The sequence below is a fragment of the Trifolium pratense genome, linkage group LG4 (genome assembly GCF_020283565.1).
Source record: "Trifolium pratense cultivar HEN17-A07 linkage group LG4, ARS_RC_1.1, whole genome shotgun sequence".
NCBI classification, from domain to species: Eukaryota; Viridiplantae; Streptophyta; class Magnoliopsida; order Fabales; family Fabaceae; genus Trifolium; species Trifolium pratense.
The window spans coordinates 9,226,180-9,235,601 of NC_060062.1; the positions used below are offsets into that span (position 1 = coordinate 9,226,180).

Here is a 9,422-nt window from a genome sequence, read left to right on the forward strand (position 1 = left end):
CTTCTCACCCAACTTTAGTCTCATTACAATGATCTTTGCTCCACTTATTATAATAAGTGAGATATTATCATCATATAAATATATAATAGATAAACATATTTGAATTTTTCTCCGCATAGAAAGTTGAATTATCCATCAAAACAATGTGTGGGAGCCTAAAATGCAAGCACCGTCCTTTTGGGTGTTCCATTTTTAAATGAACACACATAATCCAAATAACAAAATGGTTATTGTTCATTTATCCTAGAATATATGGTAAACTAGAGTTTAATGGCTAGCTAGCTTAATTTTCTTTAAATAAATTTTTGTATTGAGTAACAAATATATATTTTTCCAGATTAGTGTTTTTCATATGCCGGTTGTCCCACATTTATCGGTACATAGGCTAAGACAAGTGAAACTAAGGTAGAGCTTCATGGTATAATTACCACAACCTCAATAATAATTGTTTAAAACCATAATAGAATAGAAGTGAATTTCTAAGTGAAAAGTGTGGGTCTTAGTACAAAAATACTTGTATGGTCTCAACCTTTTGGTCACATTAGTCACACATACATCAAAATATCATTTAATTAGTTATAAAATATATATTATTTAATTACTTTCTCCCTCTGTCTCTTTTAAATAGAGTGACCAAATATGTGGTCTAAATAGTAGTGACCACACAAGTACACAAGTATTTTTCGTTTTAGTAAAGTTCAAAGTGAACATATTTTTAAGGGTAAATAGTGTCATACCCCCCTGCAAAATAGGCGAGTTTTGCGTTACCCCCCTGCAAAATATTTTTTTGAGATTACCCCCCTGCAATGTCAAGATTCCTTGCGTTACCCCCCTGGCTCAACAAGTGGGCATATGACATGGACGAATCTTGACGTGGCATGACACGTGGAAATTAATTAATTTTTTATTTATTTTTAATTGCCAACTCAGTAATTATTTATTTTTTAATTAAAAAAAAATGAAAAAAACTTTTTTTTTTAAAGAAATTTTTTTTTACGGTAACTTTTTTTTAAAGAAATCTTTTTTTTTTTTAAAGAAACTTTTTTTTTAAAAAAAAACTTTTTTTTAAAGAAACTTTTTTTTAAAGAAACTTTTTTTTTTAAAGAAATTTTTTTATTTAAAGAAACTTTTTTTTTTCGTTCCGTTCATATGTAGCGATTGTTCTTCGTTTCAATTTCAATAGCGATTGTTCTTGCGTTACTATGTGATTGCAGTTTTTTTTTTGTTACTCTATTATTATTAGTTATTATTATTATTATTATTATTATTATTAGTTTTTTGGTTACTATTATTATTATTAGTTTTTTTTTCATCTTCGTTTTTTTTTTGTTACTCTATTATTAGTTATTATATATATAAGAATTTTTTTTATATATATATAATAACAACTTTTAGTCAAAAAAAAAAACTTTCTTTTAAGTAAGTTAATAAAAATATAACAACTTTTAAGTTTTTTTTATTTTTTTAATTAAAAACCCACATTAATTAATGAGTTGGCAATTAAAAATAAATAAAAAATAAATTAATTTCCACGTGTCATGCCACGTCAAGATTCTTCCATGTCATATGCCCACTTGTTGAGCCAGGGGGGTAACGCAAAGAATATTGACATTGCAGGGGGGTAATCTCAAAAAAATATTTTGCAGGGGGGTAACGCAAAACTCTGCTATTTTGCAGGGGGGTATAACACTATTTACCCTATTTTTAAAAAATTGTTTAAAATTATAATAGAATGAGAAATACTTATATAGCACAAGCCCAAATAATTAATCTCTCTAATCCTTAATATAAGAAAAACTTTACTTATTAGATTTATTAAGAATCTAATGTATCTAGGCTATAGTATGAATCAGATACATTAGAATTTCAATAAATATTAAAAAAAAAAGGTCTCTCTTATATTAAGGACCGGATGAAGTATTTCATTTAATTTTTTTGACTTTTATGTGTGTGCCTAGGATTGGTCTAGTGGTGGGGGGTTTGGATAGTACGTTGTAGGTTCTGAATTCGATCCTCAGCTCTTTGTAAAAAAAACTGTTTGTGCTAGGGAAGACTTTTTTTTTTGCTTTCACTACCAGTTTAATCTGGTCCGGGAGTTAGTTCTGGCATCAAGTGGTTTCAGCCCCCTTCCTATTGCAGTTGCGGAGGATCGAATCGTGGTCCTCCCTATCAAGATCAACATCAATTACCATTGAACCAACTAACGATAGGGAAGACTTCCTCTAATAGAATAGAAGTGATTAGTGTTGTTAAATGGCGGCCATATCAATCATCATAAAAGTTTTAAATTTTAAATAACTTTAGTATCGATGAGATGTGAATATATGTGATACTTCTCCACTCTAACCATTGTCCATAAAAAGTTTTAAAATTTGAACTCTAGACCAAAGCCTACTCTTTGAGTTGAGTTAGTAATTCATTAGTATCTATATATATAATTCCTAGATAGTTCTCCTACTATCTATCTTAACCCTAATCCACATCACCCACTTACATCCAATTAAATCACACAATAATGCCACATCACTTCCTTATATTATATCATTCTCATCTCTATTTTTTTTGTTTCCACATCACTTCCTTATATTATATCATTCTCATCTCTATTATTTTTTTGTTTTTATATTATATCAATCTCATAATAAATAATAAAGAATTATGTTTCTCCAATTATTCAAAAATTGATGTCACAAGATGTTACAGTTTTCTACATTATTATTGAATTATACCTCTCCAATTATCCAAAAATTGATGTCATAAGATGTTACACTTTTCTACATTATTATAACATTCCTTAGTGACAATGAAGATGAGCATAGTTGGATTCTCTTTCAACATTTATCTCATTTAAATGTCAACCGTTTTCATAGAAACAACAAAGAGTTTATAATTTAGTCACACAAAAAAATACGAAGAGTGTATATATTATTGACTTAATTACATTATAATTGTAGAGAAGAGTGAAGGTTATGCAAAAAGTTAGGTTATGGGATTGAAATATATAACCATTATCATTATCATATTTCATTCAATTTTTATGGTCCGTACTCATTCTCTATATATATATATATATATATATATATATATATATATATATATATATATATATATATATATATATATATATTGGTTGAGGAAGTGATAAGTACATCACTTTTATATTATTATTATTATTATTATTATAATTTTCATTTTATAATACTTATTGTTACAATTTATACGAATAATTTTTCAACATTATAATATAAAATACAACATAAAACCTGTGCATCGCACGGGTGTGGGACTAGTAAACACAAAAAATGAGGCTCAAATAAATAATACACCATGACCATACCTTTTCCCTCAAAAACAAAGATAACCTTATCCAAAATGAAACACAAACAAACTTTTTGTGAAGGTTGAAAATGTAATGACAAATAATGCTAAACCTAAACCTTCTTTAGCTCCAAAAAATAAAACACTATCTAGATTTTTTTTGAATAAAACATTGATGCTTGTGTGTGCTAATTCATCATCACACCAACCATGGTCTTCAACAATTCCAACATTGATTATGCTCCAAAAATTCACAACCAAACAACACATGAATCAAATCCATGCACGTTTAATAACAACAGGATTCATCAAAAACACTTCACTTACAACCAAACTTATCCTCACTTTTATTTCTTCACCCCATAAACCTCTCATTGAATTTGGTCGTTACATTTTCATCAAGAATCATGCTTTTTGTGATTTTAATGACAGAGATGATGACCCTTTTCTCTGGAATGCTGTTATCAGGTCTTATTCTCATGGTAGTGATCCAAAAGGGGCACTTTTTTTGTTGTGCTTGATGGTTGAAAATGGGGTCTTTTTGGATAAGTATACTTTTTCACTTGTTTTGAAAGCTTGTTCTAAGATGGGTTTGATGAAAGAAGGAATGCAGATTTATGGATTGTTGTGTAAGACAGATATTGGGTCTGATTTGTTTTTGCAAAATTGTTTGATTGGGTTGTTTATGAGATGTGGGTGTGTTGAATTTGCAGAGCAAGTGTTTGATAGAATGTGTAAGAGGGATTCTGTTTCTTATAACTCGATGATTGATGGGTATGTGAAATGTGGGTTAATTGGAAAAGCGTGTGAATTGTTTGGTGAGATGGGAATGGAAGAGAAGAATTTGATTACCTGGAATTCAATGATTAGAGGATATTTGAGATGTGGTGAAGATGATGATGGGTTGAGGTTTGCTTGGAATTTGTTTGTTAAAATGCCGGAGAAAGACTTGGTTTCTTGGAATACGATGATTGATGGTTGTGTGAAGCGTGGGAACATGGATGATGCTCAGGTGTTTTTTTATATGATGCCGGAAAGGGATTTGGTTAGCTGGGTTACTATGATTGATGGTTATGCTAAATCCGGAGATGTTGTTGCTGCGAGGAGTTTGTTTGATGAAATGCCAAGGCGAAACGTCATTTGTTGTAATTCAATGATGGCTGGCTATGTTCAAAATGGGTATTGCGTCGAGGCTTTGAAGCTGTTTTATGATATGAGAAAGGCCACAGATATGTTACCGGATGATACGACGTTGTTGATTGTTCTTACAGCAGTCGCGCAATTAGGACGTGTAGAGGACGGAGTTGCGATACATGGATATTTAATGGACAGTGGTTACTCTCTGAGTGATAATCTCGGTGTTGCCCTGATTGACATGTATTCCAAATGTGGAAGCATCGACAATGCTATCTCAGTGTTCGAGAATATTGAACAAAAATGTGTTGATCATTGGAATGCTATGATTGGTGGTTTAGCTATTCACGGAATGAGTGAATTGGCTTTTGATTTTTTCATGGAAATGGAAAGGCTTTGTATTATACCTGATGATATCACATTCATCGGAGTATTGAGTGCATGTAGGCATGCTGGAATGTTGAAAGAAGGACTTATATGTTTTGAGCTTATGCAAAAAGTATACAAGCTACAACCAAAACTGCAACACTATGGATGCATGGTAGATATGCTTAGCCGTGCCGGACATGTCGAAGAAGCTATGAAACTCGTCCAAAAGATGCCGATTGAACCTAATGAGGTGATTTGGAAGACTTTGCTTAGTGCTTGTCAAATTCATGAAAACGTCTATATAGGAAAGGTTATAGCTCAACAATTGATTCAACTAAAGTCATGCAGTGCAAGTTCTTATGTGATCTTGTCTAATATCTATGCTAGTTTGGGAATGTGGGATAATGTTAGAAAGGTTAGGATAGAAATGAAAGAAAGAAATTTAGGGAAAATTCCAGGTTGTAGTTGGATTGAATTGGAGGGAAATGTTCATAAGTTTTGTGTACAAGATAGGACACACCCTCATGTTAATGAGATTTATTCTCTGTTAAGTAGTTTGTAAATTCTTAATTTGAAGCTCATTCATCCCTTTTGGCATTAAATCATCAAAATAGTTCCTATAATTGTAGGACATTGTTAGATCAGTCACCAAAATAAGAGAAATTTAAAGTCATTGAAATTGTAAAGTGTCTATAATTAAAATTTTGACATTAACCTTAACATTTCCATTAGTCTTCTTTTATTTTCCTTAGTTTTCTAGTCCCGAGGGGACAAGGCCTTGGTGAACCAAAATTTTATCGGAAGCTAAGTAAAATTTCTTCAAAAATTGTTTCAACTAGAATTCGAACTCAGCTTTCTGATAAAAAATTGTTTCAACTAGGTAAGTAAAATTTTCCTTAACCTTCTGGTCTCTTAACTGATGTTCATATGTTTATGTTTATAGAAGTTAATATTTGTACCATGTCATTTAAAATATATCAGGTCACTGATTTGTTAGTTCAAAAATATGTGCAGAGACCAAAATCGTCAAATTTTAAAATAGAAAAATTAAAATTGCAATTACTTCAAAAATTTGATTTTTATTTCAAGTAAAATTACAATGGTAAAATTGAGAGAAGAAAGATAAACTATAGGCTAATTGAATTAGTTTATTAATATTTTGCCGATCAATTAGACTATTAGGCTAATTGATGAGACAAATACTTTTCACCTTCAATTAGTTAAAATGTCAATGATCAAGATCGGACGACCCACAACGTTTTTTGCGTATTTTGTGTGTGCGCGCGGCCCGCACGAAGTGATATTAGGGCTTAGAAATAAACTTATAAGGAATTTTTCTAAGATTTGTTTAACATGTGTAATATTACACAGGTTAAAGCAACAAAAAATAGTAATTTTTTTTTATTGAAAAGTAACAAATATTTAATAAAAAAATATATATTTAATATAAAATACACAAGTTTCAATGCAAATTTATTACTATTATAAACTTTTTAACATGATAAATTTACACATAATAGAAAAACTCATTTATAAAAGTAACTTGAAAATTTGTTTCACTACTATCAATGTCATTACGCATTAGAGACATTGGTGACCACCCAATCTTAATCAAACGGATCAAATAAAAGCAATTTTACTTTTTAATTTATAACTTAAACATCAAAGTTAAATTTGAATCGTTTGATCTTGACTGAATGACTATTGATGTACCGATGCGGAGAAATTAAGGTCGAAATGAAAAATTTCTGAAACTTGCACCATAATCAGTAGGGTGGCAAAAGTAAAACTCATTTAATTTTGAACAAAACATTTGTTTTATTCGGTATAAAAACGTAGATTAAGAAAGTTTGATGTTTTCTCTTTAGGCCCCCATGGTTCTTTTTTCCTCACTGGATTTTACTTTTTTGCCCTTAAATAAAAACTTCGGTTGCTACGAACTGAATTTTTTTTGCCTTGAAAAAAAAAAAATCGGTTTCTATTAACCGAATTTTCCCTAAATTTGAATTAGAAAAAATTTCGATTTCTGCGAACCGAAGTTTTTAGCAAGAACAAAATTGGAATATTTATTTAAGATATAAGAGATAGCCCAGAGAGAAATCATCCGAAAGTTGGGCACTTTACAAAAAAACCTAGCCCAGTAAGTTATATGGGCCGAGTTTTGATTCGGTATTCTTATTCAAGGTTTCTCTTCTTCGTTCTCCTTGTTGTTGTTACTGGTGCAAGCGCAGCAAAGGTAGTGTTAAGGTTTGTTGTTGTTCTTCTTGTCAACAATCATTCATCATCATGGGTCGTATGCACAGCAAAGGGTATGTTGTTGATTCAAATCCTTCTCGTTTACAAGATTCAATGTCTTTTTTGTTTGTGTGTTTAACGTTGTTGAATTTGATTGTTTTTACAGTAAGGGTATTTCAAGTTCAGCTCCTCCTTATAAGAGAACACCAGCAAGTTGGAATAAGATCTCCACTCAGGATGTCAGAAATCTAAACCCCTCTTATTTTATTTATTTTTTCTGATTTTATTTTTATGATATTATGATATTTCTTCTTTAATGTTGGAAAATTGTTATTGTTAATAGAAAATCTGTATTTTGAGTTTTGGTGATGAGTGATTTGTTAATGTCTGTTTGTTTCGACTCTATTTATATGCAATTTGGTATTTCTATGATTATGTCATGTAATTTTATTTAATTTTGCTATTCATTGATCACTTTAGAGGAGTCAATTTTTTTTGTATTGGTTACTATGTTAATGAGTCATGCATAGCAATATTGTGTTTTCTAGGTCTCTCGATGTTAATGAGTTAGTAGCCCACCTTGTTGTTCGTTTGTCTTGTATTCATGTGTAATTATCTTTGAAGCAAAAATGATTTATAAAAAGGTTTTGGATTATTTTCATTTTTATACATTGGAAGCATTCATTTTTCGAATACTTTTTTTCAACAAAGCCTAGGCATTTGTCTACTGTTTATACTGAACTTTAACACTGAGTCTGATATTGATTCTTATTATATATTATGCTAATTACCTTAATAATAAGGTCATCCTTGGCGCGAATTCTGTTGTCTGATGTTCATCTGTTGCACAGGTTGATGACACCATCTGCAAGTTTGCCAAGAAAGGTCTAACTCCATCTCAAATCGGTGTCATTCTTCGTGACTCCCATGGAATTGCTCAAGTCAAGAGTGTAACTGGAAGCAAGATTTTGCGTATATTGAAGGCTCATGGTAAGCTTTTGACATTGTTGCTCGTTATAGCTCTGCATATAGTACTTATAATTTGACGGCTTAATTATTCTTTAATTTATCTCTTTTCGTAGGACTTGCTCCTGAAATTCCTGAAGATTTGTATCACCTGATCAAGAAGGCTGTCTCAATTAGGAAGCATTTGGAGAGGAACAGGAAGGACAAGGATTCTAAATTCAGGTTGATTTTGGTAGAGAGCAGGATCCACCGCCTTGCTCGTTACTACAAGAAGACAAAGAAGCTTCCACCAGTATGGAAATAGTAAGTATCCAGTCTTTATCATCTCTGTAAATGACATTGTTTTAGCTGTGCTGTCAAATATCGTCCACGGAGGATTTGCGGTGGCAATTTTTTAACAACCACCACAGTATTTTATGGTAGCGTAAAATTGCAGATTTTTGGTTTTCCACAGTCCGTAATTGACAATACTAGTTTATAGAAATTTATAAGCTATTTTTCGATAAGCCAATTCTTTCGAAGTGATTATTCTTAAGCTATTTTTTAGATGCTTATGGAAATAAGTTAGGAACATCTCATGAGTAATTATTGTAGGTATATCCAAACAATCGTATAATTGTTTTCCTTTTCCACAACGTAAGTTCAAATAAGCTCTTCCAAATGCTTTACAATGCCACATTTTATCGTTATAAAGATTGAAAATTTGGGTTGGTTACCAAAGCTTGTTTGCAGTCAGGCTTCTTTATGTCAATTCTTGGACTATAAATTATTTGGAACATTCAATAACGTGCTTTGCTGCTCAGCTACGAAAACTCTATGCAACTTGATTTTGTCGAGGCTTTGTAATTTTCCTTTAGATCATTGTTATGATTTATGGAATTCCCATATTCATTTCATTTCTGATACTTGTTTGGTTTTATTTGCAGTGAATCAACAACTGCCAGCACCCTTGTGGCTTAAAAGAGATGTTCAGCGATATAGTTACGTTGTTGGTGTACTTCTTTTCGTAAGCAAATGAATTGCGTTCATGTGATTTTCAAATTTTGAAACATTTAAAGTTAATGTTTAGACCCTTGTGATGTTAGTTTTGAATTTGGATCTTGTTCCTTTTATTAATTGATATACAATGCTTTCTCTCTTACTCTAATAGTTTTAAATTTGGTATTGGAGTGGTGAGTTCATGTCCACATATTACAACAAAGGCTGGCCTTCATGAGGCTGGTTTCCATTTTCCTGACTGCTGTAAGATTAATCTTAATGGTAGCATCATGAGCCTGCTGTTCTTCTTTGATACTGTAATTATTCTTCAAGATTCATTCGGGTTCTTCCGAACAATTCATACTTAAGGAGAGCTCATTGATCACTTGAGCTCAATCACTCCTTTAAATAAGGGTTCCTCT

General features: G+C 31.3%; 2 protein-coding genes across 2 annotated transcripts; both read left to right on the forward strand.

The window, feature by feature from the left end:
• The first annotated feature begins 3,316 nt into the window (after window positions 1–3,316).
• On the forward strand, window positions 3,317–5,402 carry LOC123920228 (pentatricopeptide repeat-containing protein At2g45350, chloroplastic). The gene has a single exon (XM_045972439.1). The coding sequence runs from the start codon at window positions 3,413–3,415 to the stop codon at window positions 5,381–5,383; it is 1,971 nt and encodes a 656-aa protein (XP_045828395.1). The 5' UTR covers window positions 3,317–3,412; the 3' UTR covers window positions 5,384–5,402.
• Window positions 5,403–6,968: 1,566 nt separating this feature from the next.
• On the forward strand, window positions 6,969–9,163 carry LOC123920229 (40S ribosomal protein S13-like). The gene is made up of 5 exons (XM_045972440.1): window positions 6,969–7,130; window positions 7,223–7,295; window positions 7,908–8,046; window positions 8,139–8,325; window positions 8,949–9,163. Exons 1-5 carry the CDS (start codon window positions 7,108–7,110, stop codon window positions 8,980–8,982), a joined length of 456 nt encoding a protein of 151 aa, XP_045828396.1. The 5' UTR covers window positions 6,969–7,107; the 3' UTR covers window positions 8,983–9,163.
• The last annotated feature ends 259 nt before the right edge of the window (window positions 9,164–9,422 follow it).

Bases quoted from the DNA above. Each gene is read 5' to 3' on its own strand.
- LOC123920228 (XM_045972439.1), top strand. From the start codon at position 3,413: ATGACAAATAATGCTAAACCTAAACCTTCTTTAGCTCCAAAAAATAAA.
- LOC123920229 (XM_045972440.1), top strand. From the start codon at position 7,108: ATGGGTCGTATGCACAGCAAAGG. The intron at 7,296-7,907 runs GTCAGAAATCTA...TCTGTTGCACAG, and splicing joins ATAAGATCTCCACTCAGGAT to GTTGATGACACCATCTGCAA. The intron at 8,047-8,138 runs GTAAGCTTTTGA...CTCTTTTCGTAG, and splicing joins GCGTATATTGAAGGCTCATG to GACTTGCTCCTGAAATTCCT.